At 36.3% G+C, this 15,871-nt stretch overlaps 2 protein-coding genes across 8 annotated transcripts in view; both read left to right on the top strand.

The window, feature by feature from the left end:
• Positions 1-15,871, top strand: part of LOC131684722 (mucin-5AC) — a 768,934-nt gene that overhangs the window by 485,821 nt on the left and 267,242 nt on the right. The gene's annotated exons all lie outside the window — the stretch shown is intronic.
• On the top strand, positions 7,111-8,303 carry LOC131684727 (uncharacterized). The gene is made up of 4 exons (XM_058967846.1): positions 7,111-7,475; positions 7,563-7,677; positions 7,750-7,874; positions 7,931-8,303. The coding sequence occupies exons 1-4, from the start codon at positions 7,197-7,199 to the stop codon at positions 8,255-8,257; spliced, it is 846 nt and encodes a 281-aa protein (XP_058823829.1). The 5' UTR covers positions 7,111-7,196; the 3' UTR covers positions 8,258-8,303.

Here is a 15,871-nt window from a genome sequence, read left to right on the forward strand (position 1 = left end):
ATCCTACCAGCAGCAGTAGCAATAACCTACCTTGTTCTATCAGCAGAGTAGGTATGGCAGTGAATGAATTCGGTCAGAAACATTTCTTTTATGTCAAGCGATGAAATGTGTAAGACGTTTATGAGTGTCGAGATGAGGTCTGCTTTAGGGAGATTCGCGCAAATTTGTAAAAATTATATGTTTTCGCTATTTTTTTGCGGATTTGCGAATTTTTCAATAGTGTGCTAATAAAACACAGATAAATTTGATAACAATATTTTACTGCCAATTTTCTGAATCAATTGGTGTTTTAATCATGAAAATCCATCAACAATTAACGAAACGTGAGTGAAAACTTGATATGTCTTCTTGCATTTTTCCAAAGCATTTACAATAATACAGATTTTTCAATAGTGTATAGTTAAAATACCAATTTAAAGTTGCAATCAATTTTTAAGTTGGACTGAATCGATTGGTATATAAATGATGCAATTCCATCAACAATTAACAGCGCTGCAGTCGTTTAAAATTATACCACATTTTCGTGACGCGGATCAAATTTTAGATTTTAGTTTTACACCTAGTCCCAGCCCCATATAGTAAAGTAAAGCATTTTCAATGCTAAAAGTGTTCCTAATTCACAAAATCGCTAAGATCAGCTCCTAAAGCACCATGAATTAAACGCACGTTTTTACACCATTGCGAAATCGCCAACAGGTAGGCAACAATAGCAGGTTAGCGAATGAGCCTTTTCAATCTGCTGCAACGATTTCACCACAAGGAGATCTTATCACTATCATCAAACTTTTTGGCTACATCCAGACCGAATTGACCGAAAAACAGCTTTCACCCCTAGTAGATGTTTTATTCATGAATGATGCCTTCATGCTTGTTCTTGAGCTTTTTTTTTTTTTTTCAAAAGGACATATCTGCAATGAGTGACTCTTATTGTTTAATTACCCTACTGTTAATAATTCGGTGGCTTTAACATTTATCCCTCAACTCTTTGCATAATATGCTAATCAATCAAAACCACTGTCTTTCGATCTGTACTGTAATATAAGACAAGTGAAAAATGTTATAGTGACGCCGTAAAAATCGAAAGAGAAAGTAAACAAAGATTGTACATATATCGTTTTGAATAAAAGCTCTAGTGTTGTTACCGTACTGTCCGAGTATGCATCAATAGTCAGCATCCTCAGTAGACTGAGGAGACTTGATCCCCGGGGAGACTTGATCCCATCATCGTAACTCAAAGGCGGATCAGAATACATTAATCGAATATACTAGAAAATTGCGAAGTTTTACCTGAAAATAAATTTATTTAATGCCAAAAAAAGAAATTGGACATGTGTAACCGAATTTTTACCGATTTAAAACAAAAAATCTCAGAAGAACTAAAGAAGATTTATTTTCTAGATTTTCAAATTTTTATACAATTACTTTCGGGTAATAAGAACTTTAGTTGTGACATTCCACCAAGTCGCCGCTTTTTTAAACTAAAAAGAGAAACATTTTGTTACTTCGTTACTGTTACTACTTTGTGGAACTTTTAGATGAGCCAAGCCAGATTCTAACATGACGGAACCATGCATGTAAAAATAATTTGTTTTCTCCAAATATTGCGTTAATGTTCAAAAGTTTATTTTGATGTTGAAGGATTGTTTCAAAGCATTGTTTACACGCTCGTAAAAAGTTACTCAGATTCTGAGTACTTTTAACTCAGTTTTGAATGATGTTCGTAAACGTCAAAAATTGAGTTGTCATGTATAATATCTCTGAGTAACTCTGACTCTATTTTTGGGTATTACACAAGAAACCGTTTTGGAGTTACCAAACGGAAAAGCCGTTTCTCGCCAAGTTAAAAATTCCAAGCGTCATCCGCCATTTTCCATTAGTAGGTACACGCTCGTTTAGTTATCGCTCATCACTTTTTCACAAATAAAAATTTGTTCAAATATTTATAATAGTTGAAGCTAGAGTTGTAGTGTGTAAAATACATTTTAATTGAAAGAGTGGATTTGAACAACCAGCATGCAGAAGATTTCGGAAGAGGTGGATGCTGAAACTGCAATGAAGTTGCGAGGTAATATTCAATAGTAATATATATATATATATATATATATATATATATATATATATTATATATATATATATATATATATATATATATATATATATATATATATATATATATATATATATATATATATATATATATATATATATATATATATATATATATATATATATATATATATATATATATATATATATATATATATATATATATATATATATATATATATATATATATATATATATATATATATATATATATATATATATATATATATATATATATATATATATATATATATATATATATATATATATATATATATATATATATATATATATATATATATATATACTGGAAAAAAAGTGTAAGGTTTCAGGTTTCTCATGCCATGTGCCAAATTGTGGGAAGATGATTCCTGGACACGTGGATGAATTGAAGGAACACTTCCGGTTGGTACACAATTTGAACACCAGCAAAGCAGCCGCTCAACCTTTCCTTTGTTCAGAATGTGGTTCACTGTACCAGAGGTTTAAGAGCTTGAAACGGCACATAGAGAGTGTTCATCCACTAATTACAGAAAATTCTACAAATATTTCATACGACCATGACGCTGTTGAACAAATTCAAAATAATCATCCGGAAAATATGCTCGTAGATGATGATTATCTGTTGAGAATAACGAATACCATATTCTTTAAAACGGCGCCGTCGTTGGATGAAATTACTAAGAAAATTAGTAAATTCGCCACAGATTTACGAAAAGATGTATCTCTTCCCGAGACAAAAATCAAAAAGTTCTTACAGGTTACCTCGAATCTTATAGAAGATTACGAGTGTTACATGTTGAATCTATTCAGAGAATTTTTGAAATCGAAGTCGATCCCATTAAACGATACCGACGCTTTGAAATTTATAAACGACGCATCTTTGGATGGAATTTTTGCAGACGTAGCTTCTCCAAAAGACAACCTAGCATATTTGTCTGGAGTTGCGGGTTGTGCTGTGCCAAACCCTAGGGAAGAAGTCTTGGGAAGAACTAGAATCACTAAAACTGTCCCTGCGATTACCAAACTAGGCAAAAGAAAAAGTGTACAAATAGTGAAAGACGTTGCTCACTATATTCCACTAACCAGCATTTTAGCACTGGTTATGAAGAATCCCGGAGCTCGCAAGATGATAGCAGAAGAAGCAGTGAATGACGATATCTTGTGCGGTTTCAAAGATGGTCAACGTTTCAAAACGCACCCGTTCCTGACACGGTTTCCCGATGCATTACGACTCTCGCTTCATCTGGACGATGTCGAATATCTGAACCCTTTGGGATCACGCAAATCAAAAAAAAAACTTACCAATTTCAGTGTTAAAATTGAGAATCTCCACCCCGCAATTAATTCATCCTCCAACAGGATATATCTAACGCTTACAGTTCGCTCAAGAGATGTAAAAAAATATGGCTACAATAACGTTATGAAACCGCTGATTCAAGATTTGCGTGAGCTTGAATCAGATGATGGTGTTGTAGTACAATATGGGAGTGAAAAGTTTACGATGAGGGCAGTTCTAGTGCATGTTTTGGGGGACACGCTGGCAATTCATGAAATTTTCGAGTTAATGGGGCCCCAATCAAGTCTATTCTGTAGAATGTGCTATGCGACGCGTACTGCACTTCATTGTGGAAACATTGGTGATACCTTCCCTCATCGCACTGAAGAAAGCATACAAGGTGATTTAAATGCTCTTCAAAGCGGAACTAAAACACCTTCACAATGCGGAATCATTCGAAAATCAGCACTGAATGAAGTTAAATATTTCAACATAGCGGAAAATAACACGTTTGATCCAATGCATGATCTTTTGGAAGGCGTCGTCATGGTCGTAATCAAATGTGTTTTGAACGAAGCTGTAAATATCCATAAAGTGATAACGATTAGTCAAGTCAACCAAATTATACAGCATTACGAATACGGTATAACTGAATCGGCTGATAAACCTACCGCTAATTTTACTTGCGAGAAGTTAAAAGCACGTGGACATGCTATTCCTCAGTCAGCTTCGCAATGTTGGCTTCTTCTTCGAGCATTCCCTTTTATGTTCAACCAGATTCTCGGATTTAATTCAAATTTATCATCATTGCTTAGAGCTCTCATGAAAATAACTTATTATAGTTTCTCCAATAAGCTAACATTGAATCAGATTAACGATCTGGAAAACGAAATCGAATGTTTTTACAAGTTGTTCAAATCCTGCTTCCCTGCCATCAACCCTACCAATAAATTCCATCACATCTCTCATTATCCCTACATAATTCGTCAGGATGGGCCAGTTGTTAATCATAGTTGCTTACGCTTCGAAGCGAAATTCAAGGAGTCGAAATCTCAAGCGAAGACATGCAACAATTTCATCAATTTAACAAACAGCTTTGCTAAGCGCCTGAATCTAGCACAGATAACCACTATTCTTGACCATTCATACGAAATTGGTACGGTAGATATCGTTTCGTCAAAGCACATACACAAAAAATCTCTAAGTAATTTACTCCTGATCCGGGATCTACCAGATTCAATCAAATATATAAACCATATGAAAATAAATAACACAAGCTTTCGGCCGGGACTGATAGCGAAATACCAAGTATGCAACGAAATGTCCTATGGTTTGATAATAGATATATTGCAATCGGATAATCAAATTGTTTGCCTAATACAGCATCTCGAATGCGAATATTGTTTACAATACAACAGTTACAAACTCAAAACTGACAGTCAAGTTATTCGCATATCACACAAGAACTTGCAAACGAAAAAAACATACAACTTATGGAGTATATACGGAGATTCAGAAGAAAACTACTATATAAGTTTGAAATATGTAGATAGTTAGTAGGGAAATAAACTTGGAAATAAATTTATAATAAAATAAACAACAATCAAGAAGGTAGTGCAAACAACTTGAGATGTCACTTTAAACCTTTATATATACTTATTCGCTCTTTTCAGCCCAAAAAATAAACGATCAGAACCTAGTTCTGCTCAACGATGCCGACCTAGTTGAAATGGGGATAATCGAAAAAGGATCCCGTCTAACAATTCTTAACATAATAAAAAACTATAGTTCTGAAGCTAATCCGACCAAAGATAAAATTGATGAGACTTCCACTAATGTTCAAAATTTGGTAAACTTTCTACTATAATTACTGTAAGCGCTTGTCGTACTATACATATTTAACGTTTTCAGATTAACCGTTCGACATTCGAAGATGACGCAAAATTCCGAATGAAAATTTTGTATCCAATTTTGGATCAAGGGATCGTACCAGATAAGGACGGTTTAAATCATCTTACACGAGTCGCATGCAAGCAAATGGAGACTCAAATAATGGACGGTCAAAGGCAAGTAGAAAGTTTTATTTGTTACTCTACTAGTGCATCAAACTATAAACACTCCTTAAAGTGTGATAGAATGAATTGTTTACATTGAACCGCACGAGTCTCTCCGCTAGAGCAACCTTGCGGCGAAATGCGCAATGCCTATACATATTTATAGGGCTTACGGCCAATTTCTTTATCCTCGCTTAAATTTTAAACCGGGTTCACCGGTACGTTTAAACCTGGTTAAGACGTTAAGCGAGAATGAAGAAATCGGCCCTTAGTAGTCCTTCGAGCAAATATGCAGGTGATCTAACACTGTCTATGAGCAGAGAAAAGCAATGCCTTTCGTTGTGAAGCTTCTATTTCAAAAAACATCGTAGTCAATCAGTATCATGCATTATTACTTCATTGAGCCTATGAAACTATGAAGTATGCATAGTAATGAAGCACGGCCAAACAACTTCACTTCTGATTATAAATGTAAAGAAATGTATGAAACACAGTACAAACTGCTAGAGGAAACCACATAGTTATCAGTTCTTCGCATCCTGATTTCAATATTGACCATTCTTTTCACATCTTCAATCTGGTTCGATTTATAAACTTCGGCATAAGAACGTACATGCGTCTTTGACGGTGGTACTTAGAAAGCGTAATTCGTCATGTTCCGGCACAAAATTATAAAGACGACCGACGACGACGAATTATAATAACTTAAACATTTAAACCAACAGAATTTAAAGGTATAATACAATTTCTGTTTATAGCGAGCGTGTTTATTTGTTTACATATACAGTTCAATCGTAAATCGACCAAAGGGTCTAACTAAGCCGCAATGTCGTTGAATCGAGCAACAGCGATGCCAGATTTACAGACTGTGGACAGATTTGCTGCACTGAGAAACAAAAATATGCAGAATTAGCATACTTTCATTCCCGTCTCTTTTGCTGTAATTCTCGACGAACATATGATTACGGCCTAAAAGCCAACCGTCAAAATCCACTTTGAATGGAAATTCCAGACAAACCGTTACTAGTCGAACACAGCTCACAACAGTTTATGAAAGAGAAAACTTTTCTCTTTCGTTTACTACCAACATCTGTGATTGGCGTGTAACGGTTTGTCCGGAATTTCCATTCAAAGTGGATTTTGACAGTTGGCTTTTAGGCCGTAATCATATGTTTGTCGAGAATTTTCATGCATTTTCTAGCATATACTTCTAGTAAATATTCAATGAGTGGATAGACCGAATACGTCCAATGCACAAAATTTGCAGCAGAAGAAACGAGAGGCAGATCAAAAAGTATGATATCGGTGATTAAAAAAAAGTTCTGCGTATGCCTGGTCCAGACATTTACAGACTTTTAAAACAGTAATAAACTGATCGATTTTCTTCAGAAAATAATAGATGTGTCCCAGCATGCAAAGAATTACGAATCAAATACCGTTCATACTTTCACCATTTAGATTTTTTTTAAGAAATTTAGAACTTAATCTTTCACGGAATCTTTTTGGTCTTTTTCGGAGTAACGAACCAATGATCTCTAAATGCGCAGGTATCCTTCTGTTGATCAACAGCATGCGGCAGCTGTTCAAATCGTAAAATTATTTCCACAACTTAGTAATACGCGAGTCACACCAACTGCTCCTGATGAGGTTTGTTATTCTATGCTTATTTAATTTCTCTAATATAATTATAATTATTTTCATGCTAGTCATTTTTCTTTTGGCGCAACGGAGGCAAGGAAAAGGGTGCTCATACTGGCATGATATTTCATCGCATCCGGAATGTCATCAAACAGCTACCTGCAGAAAAACATAAATATAATCGAGGAACTATGCCTGTAGAAGAGTCCGTTTCAACTGAACTTGTAGAGCGGTCTCAATTGCTCCGAGTAATGCTTGCATCGGCATCAGTAGCAGAACATATTTGTGATGAAATGGACCGATGCTTTCCAGTCCTCAAACTGTTATTAAAAGAAAAGAAACCCGTTAATGATATCTTGGATATGTTTCCACACCTGTGTTCATATGAAGGATTGGTGGTAACATGTTTATTTTTTATTATTTACTATTTCACTTTATGGTATTCACGGAACATATGAATATTTATATCATATCACTTTTTCTAGATTCGTCAAATGTTTGAGAGATTGTATCCTAACAGAACAGAAGGTCTCAAAATCGAGGATGTCTTCTCTCAGTGTCTATCTTATTCACCGTCCAGATTCTCTAGAGTAGAAGATGGTGAGATATAATTTTTTTTAATTTAGCCCAAAGGTCTGTCATAAAATTTTAAATTTGTAAAACTATTCACAGATCACATTCGAGGATGCTTGAGAATAATTTCTCATATGCCAATTCGCGGACAAAAAAGAACGCTGGTAGGCTGTCCAACTGTAGGCGAAGAACATTCGGCTTCAATTTTAATTCGTTGGATTGGGGTAAATGCAATATAATATACATAAGGTTAGATGTAATGATTTTATATCATCATTAGGAGTGCTTAGATACATACGTGGCATCCCCCGCAACTGATTCCAAACTACACATGGTGTGCGTAGCAAGCCCGATGAAAAGAGGAAATTATGCCGTCATTTGTGAGAAAAAAGTTATATTCGAGACTAACAATTCTATTCATGCAGTGGAAATTTTATTCAAATGCCACGCAGTTCTCGGAGTGGAGGTGCCACCTAATTTTAGAATGTTTTGGGACTTTCTGGCATGTGCCATATATAATATAATTCCGCACAGTCAGAGGACAACTGTGAATAGACTCGTCCAAACTTTTATTGAAGTTTCCCGCGCACGTATTGACAACAAATAAAAGGACAACTTTTTTATACAATACTTACTAAAAACCATAAAATTTAATAAACAGAAGTTTCTTTAATTATTATTGTAAAAATATTCCATAAGAAAAGAAAGACTGCATTGTGTTGTATCCAAAACAAAATTTTGACGGCCAATTTCTTCACTGGATGTAAACCGGTTTAGTTCCAGTTCAAATGCAACAATTAGGCAATCCATGAGACGTTTCTGATCAGCTGATTATTCCTTGTTTACTTCTTCTGACGTTACTCCGAGGGGTGCGACGTCCAACAATATCGCTGATTCGATCCAACATCAAACGAAGCGGACTAACGAAAGATGTTTGTCCGACGAGTTTTTCTGTTCGCAGGAGTAGTTCTGTTGACAGAACCCACCGCTGAATTGTCAAACAAACGTCTAATGGATTGCCTAATCGATCATGAACCAATTTAAATAGGAATCGGTTGTTGCATTTCTTCTTACAGAAACCATTCAGAATTGCAAGTCATAATCCGGATGTTTCTCAGTAAAGTTCAGTCAGAAATGAGCCGGAATTCCGGCTGGCTCCAGTCAGTACTCCGGCTCCAGTGACACAACCTATTCTAACTAGAATCGGTTGTGTCACTGGAGCCGGAATACTGACTGGAAACAGCTGGAATTCCGGCTCATTTCCGGCTGAACTTTACTGGGTTTTAATGAAATATTGCACTCATAAATTGGGTAATATTCTACCCAAAAACTGAGGAATTACAACTGGCTTTGTTGTCTACTCAAAAATTGGGTAAGCTTCTGCTCATAATATGAGTAAAAATCGATCAATTTTTGGTTTTGTTGAAGTTCTACTGAACCCAAAATTTGAGTAATGTTCAACTCAAAGTCTGCGTAATAATTACTTAATTTTTGGTTTTGTTAAATTTGTACTGAACTCAAAATTTGAGCAATGTTGAACTCAAAATCTGAGTACTAGTGAAGCACTTTTGGGTTTAGTGTAGATAATATTGTACTCAAAAACCGAGTAATAATTACTCAGTTTTTGGTTCAGGCTGGCTTACTCAAATTTGAGTAACTCCGGAATTACTCAATTTAAGGGTTGTTCCACTTTATCTGGAAATGGGTGGGATTAAACTCATTTTTGAGTAACTTTTTACGAGCGTGTACATTCATCAGAACTGTCAATCCTGAATTTCACGAAATCGCGTTAAACTTTTTAATCACGCTTAAACTTTTTTGAATCCTACAAACTTTTTTACTGCGAGTCGGATTCAGAACAAGTTTGGAGTTTCAGTTCTTCAAATCTACAATAAACCATTATAACTTATTCTAACATGAGTAAGATGAAATTGTACATGCCCGACAATACATGCAAATAGCCAATGCTGAGAATCTCGAATAAAGTATAGTGGAATAGTTGATTAGTTACATACCTTTTAGTAAAAGTCGCTCGATTCACAGCGAAGTGAGGCTTTCGCGGTGACGAAACGCTCTGCGAATTTAAAGACATCAAATACGACCTATTTAATCTTTATTCCATTTCGGGTGTTCCGGTGTACAGCGGATTCCAGCAGCATTCATAAACGGAATTTTGTTTCTTGGCAACGTGCAATTTTAATCCTTTTTCGAACGTTGTACCGATTCTGCACAAGGCAGCTGTAAAAATAATTACATATGTTGTCCGCGTTGAAGACCAACCACCTGTCAGATTGTTGAAGCTCAGCCGTTTTCTATTAGGATTTTCGATTGATTGACACCGGTGTAGTGGAGTTCACTGAAACTGCACCGTTTTTGCACTTTCTAGCAGAAGTGCAGAAAACTGGGTATGTTCCATTGACACTTCTGCTAGAAAGTGCAAAACCAGTGCACTCCACTAGACCGGTGTCAATCAATCCAAAACCCCATATGTAATTCCACTGTACTCTAAAACTTGATATTTTCCATCAACCTGAACGACAACGCGAAATGTTTTGGATGGGATTTTTACAACAACGTTGATTTCTCTACAAATTATGCGACACAATCCGCTTTCTTGTTGACACACTTCTGTTATGAAAAGAAAAAAGAAAGCAAAATGAAAAGGCGCTATAATATTGTCCGAATCTGCTTGAGATGCTCGAATCTATGCTCGAATCATCAATTCGAGCATCGCAAGCAGTTTCGAAGCGTCACGGTTACTTATGGCATGCGTCCAACTAACGCACAAAAGCACTAAGGACATGTTCAGGAGCGTTTTATTTTGTATAGGAGTTTCAAAGTAGAACTGAAACTGAAACATTCACATCTGCAGCAGAGCGTTTTGTTTTATAATTTCGAACTGTTTTGTTTTATAATTTAAAACTGTTATACGATGCCGTTCTATTTGGTGCTGATTTTAAAACACGTTTAGAACTGTGTTTTAAATACATGAAGAGTACTCAGCACAGACACTTACACCCGATAGACTGGGGAAAAATAAATTTGAATGCAGTAACGCTGAAGGCATGGCGGGACATGAATTTTAAACACAGACTAACAGACATAACACTCAAAAACAAAGCTTCGCCCGCTTTAACGGTCATGTTAAATATATTTGTAGTTGGGACTGTGGCCACATTTGAAATTATGGCGCCACTGACATATGAACAAGCATATGGGGGATAGACCACTAGTGAAAAAATGTTCGCAAACCTGAGGGGTAACCCACCAGTATATGAGTGATTGGGACTGTGAATAAAAGGTGGAGGTAGTGTTCTAGGAAAATTGTCGGATCGATGTTTTTTAAGGGAATTCCCTCATAGTGTTATGTCTGTTAGTCTGTGTTTTAAACTCAATAGAACACCCGCTAAAACTGCTGCTGGGGACAGCAAGTTCTAGTTTTAAAATTTTCAGTTTTATATTATAGAACTGTCAAAATTATGCATCTATAACTGAAACATTCCTGGACATGGCCTAACGCATTGAGCGGATTTCTGAAAGGGAACCGACTGTGGACAAATTGTTCGGCAATTGTCACCAGTGTTGCCACAATTAAATCTGTACCGGGAGTTGAGAAATCTTTTTTATCTGTACAGTCGCGATTCGCTGGTTGGACACATTAAGTGGACCGCTCTTCAGTTGGACCTCCGCTAGTTGGACCGTTGTCCAACTAAAAAGCATCTGAACGTCAAAATCTCATGTCAAATTGACTTTGAGAATCTATCTAACAATCTTTTACACTACTATTGTCCAAGATGAGAGAAAGGTGGGAACATTTGACACTTTTGAGTGTATTTGCAAAATTAAGCATGGCGGCCGGGGCCCTTGAAGTGAACATAAACATCCGAACGAGCATCCTGATTCTTTGGCGCACGATGAAAAGTGAGAAAAGGCCGAGCTTCACCTCGGATCTACCGATTAGAACACTTAGAAACACCTTTAACCTCGAAAAAACCGATAAAATTAACGTTGACCGAACCGAAACAAAACTTATGGCAACAGAAAGACCCACTACGTCACTTGTTTGTGCTTTTCTTCTTCATATCCTCTTGTTTTTTCGGCTTCATCAATGAAAAATGACAATCGCACTCACACACAGAAAAAAATGTGCACACCTTTATCCGTCTTGACTAATGTCTTCTTTGAAGAGTTTTTGACATTTATCAGTCGGTTCAACTAGCGAATTAAATTCGTTAGTTGGGCATAGGCTGAGGCCCAACCAACGAATCACAACTGTACTTTTATATAGAAAAATCTGTACTGGAATCTGTACCAAAACAATTTCATATTAAATTTGCAAAAGGGCGAATAAGATTTGTAAACAAAATTTTATTTTGATGATTTCTCTTAATTTACTATAATTTCAAAGCAGGAAACAATTGAAATTACTTCTACGAAGGGTAAAAATTTACATTAACGCATATTTTTCATGAAATTCCACTCTGCAACAAACTAATGAGCGAAACAAGTTTGTTTACAAAAAACACTTTTGCCCTTTTGACGAATTAATATTGAATTAGGCAATCCATGAGACGTTTCTGATCAGCTGATTATTTCTTGTTTACTTATTCTGACGTTACTCCGAGGGGTGCGACGTCCGACAATATCGTTGATTTGATCTAACATCAAATGAATCGGACTAACGAAAGATGTTTGTCGGACGAGTTTTTCTGTTCGCAGGAGTAGACTTGTTGACAGAACCCACCGATGAATTGTCAAACAAACGTCTAATGGATTGCCTAATAACAAAGTAATTTGAAAAAAAATATTTAATGTGCATACAATTTTAATTCGGGCCGGCGAGCTGAAAATGACATTAAGATGCAAGAAAACTTCTTGTAGCAAATCAAAGGGATAATGTCTGAATGGAAGTCGAGCTTTTACTCTGACAAGCACCATTTGAATTGCTGCAAGCAAATTCCTCATATCTTGCATCATAATTTCGACAGCCCTAGCTCAGCTTCTCGCCGCCATTTTATCAGCAGCCTAACTCAATATTTGCCGGTTTCCACTAATGTGGTTTTCGTTTGAAGCGAAACTGAGTCAGTTCCTAACCCCAACTGCTGTCAAAATGTATGAACTGACAGCAGTTGGGGTTAGAACCTGACTCAGTTTCAGGTTCAAGCGAAATCGCCATAAGAGAAGAGAAGACAATCGCGTAGCCAATTTGATCCAGTCCTAACCTCAATATTGAACCAGCTTCTGATTGGCCGTTTTGACAGTCAAGAGCGTTCATAAAATTTTACACCGGAATGAAAAACAGTACTGCTGAATTTATTTTGGCTACTTTTTATACACATGAACATTTCATGCAAATTGAATAAATACCCTGAATGACGATATAACTACGTGTGTTGTTAAGAAAGACACGAATAAACATAAAATTTAATTTTTAAATGCAGCTATTATTGTGAATTCTTGGCAGAGGATCGATATTTGAGGTACAATTATTTTCTGCAATTGTGAAAAACAGGCAAATGGAATCTGGCAACGATGAATGCTTGTTGTCTTTGAAATTACGACAGGGCCTGGTAGATAAAATTAAGAAGAGCAAGAAGCCTGTTCTTGTCTCTTCTCTTAGGGTTTCCAGTGTTCAATTCTAGAGAAAATTTTCAATAGAACGTAAGTAACATTGAGAGCCTCTCTTTGTTTACTTTCTCTTTCGTTTATTACGACGTCATTACAACACTTTGCACTAATTTTCCAGTACATATCGAAAGCCGACGGTTTGTACTAGAATATTATGCAAAGAGTAGAGTAGTAAATATTGAAATGGCCTAGTAATGAACAGAAGAGAAAGACCCCAAAGAGAATCTCTCATTGTTACTTACGTCCTATTCTAAATTTTCTCTAGAATTATTTTACACTGCTCAATTGCACGTTAAAAACAAATCTGTACTTTTTTACAAAAATCTGTAATCTGTACCGTACAGAATCTGTACCAAATATACTTAAAAAATTGTACCTTTCTAGATAAATCTGTACTTGTGACATCACTGATTGTCACCGCACGACTAATTGAATTGATAGTCAATTTAGGCTGTGAACCATTTGGCGATTTTTTTAACCTTTAGTTAAAATTTGACAGTTCGAAAGCTATTTTCTCTTGAATGGAAAAATTTAACCGAGAGAGCGAACCATTTCAAAAGTTGACATATGGATAGTTATTTAGAATTGACAGCTGTGATAACCACAAGATGGTAGAGGTGTGAACATTTGTCGATATTTTGAAAATTAGTTTTTTTCTTATTACATTAAGTATGACAGTCATAGCCTCGAAAAGTAAACATCCACATCATGAAATAACCCAAACAAATCTTAACACAACACGTTATCGTTTCCATCTTTATCCCTTAATTTTGTATTGAAAAATATTGACAACCTCAATTAGGTACAGAAAATGTTTCCACCTTTTTATTCTGCATCATGGGCAACATTTTAACCATCGAGCTGTCAAATTTAACTATCGCTCTGTCAATTTTAACCATGCTCCAGAGTAGGGTTATTTTGCAAATAACTTTCGAAGTGTCAGATTTTAACTAAAAGTTAAAAATTTCACCAAATGGTTCACAGCCTTAAGAATAGCTGTCACTTATGTAGCGTTGACATTAGTGCTGGTCAGGGTGGCCAGACCTACCGATTTATCGGTAGTCCTACCGATTTATCGGTAGTCCTACCGATTTTGGTCTTCCCTACCGATTCACAGACGACCCAGGCAAAACTACCGATATTTTGTTATACCTACCGAAAACTACCGATTTTTATTGATTTTAGACACATCCTACTCAAGTTTCCTTTTTTGGGTTGGATTTGTGTGTTTTCAATATTTTACAATTCTATCCCGAATAGAATTGTACAGTAACAAAACCATGATTTTCACTGTAACAGTACAGTAATTTTACAATAATTTACAGTAAGTTTTAGTGTTATGCTACAATACAAAAACAATAAACTTTAACGTTTTTACAGTAAATTTCAATGTAAAATACTTTTACAGTGAAAAGGGGGTGGTTATGTATCTTAACATTAAAAAAATCATTTTTTCTCCATGCATTTTTTTCTCGAAAACAGTAAAATTTAATGTGAATGCACTGTATCAGTTTGTGGCTGAACAGTGAAATTTATTGTTACATGCAATTTTATTGTAAATCTACTTTGAGAACTTAGCATCGAACAACGTTGAAACAGTAATAACTATAATATTTATTGTTTTGTGATTGTATGTAGGGTAAATGCTATTGTAAAATTCTATCCGGGATGTCAACGATGTCAACACTATGTTTTTGGGACAACAACCCGGCCTACCGATAAACTTTTAGTGACCCTACCGATATTAGAGAATTCTATCTGGCCACCCTACTGCTGGTTGCCATCTGCTGGTGCCAGCTGCAGCATGCTGGCAAGCGTTTACATTATGCTGGTAGCGTACTGGTTGCCAGCATGCTGGCACCAGCAGATGGCAACCAGCACTAATGTAAACTGGGGCATAATCAAAGGCACAAATTCTGTTCTAATTGCAACAAACACTGAATACACACCAAAAACGACCCAAAATACGAGCACGAAAATAAACAAACTGATCCACAACAGTGTTACCAAAACATTTCCGCCTAATTATAGCACGAAGCTGGCCCCAGTAAGACACTAAATACAAACAGTTCACAGGACATACTGTTGAAATTGAATGAGCACCTTGATCTATATCCACTTTTGGCGGGCCCATATTATTGGCTCGAATCAAAACTCGTCGAAATGTCAATTGACGATAGGTTCATCCGGAGTGTTCATTTGTGTTTACCTTTTGCTAGCGTTGCCAATTTTATTTTGTGTCCAGCACCCAATGTGGCTACGCCACATCGCTTTTGCGCGTGCTGTCCGACTTCGCTACCGCTCAGTCGGACTTAAACTAGGGATAGCCCCTATGTTTGAGTAAGCCGGGCAATCGAGTGGATCACAGGTTCGCTTGCTTCCTACGGCGGGTCGGTGGCCACCTCGCCCGGGCCTCGGTTATGCGGCTAAGCCGCATCGAAATGGTACCCCTTAAACATTCTAACTTGAATCGGTTGTGTCACCGGAGCCGGAATACGAATTAGATCCAGCCAGCATTTCGGCTGAGTTAAACTGGGAAGTTTAATAAAATTTAATCTGGAAATAAAATTGTTTTGGCAACGCTCCAGCACCC

The sequence above is a fragment of the Topomyia yanbarensis genome, chromosome 2, assembly GCF_030247195.1.
Source record: "Topomyia yanbarensis strain Yona2022 chromosome 2, ASM3024719v1, whole genome shotgun sequence".
NCBI lineage: Eukaryota > Metazoa > Arthropoda > Insecta > Diptera > Culicidae > Topomyia > Topomyia yanbarensis.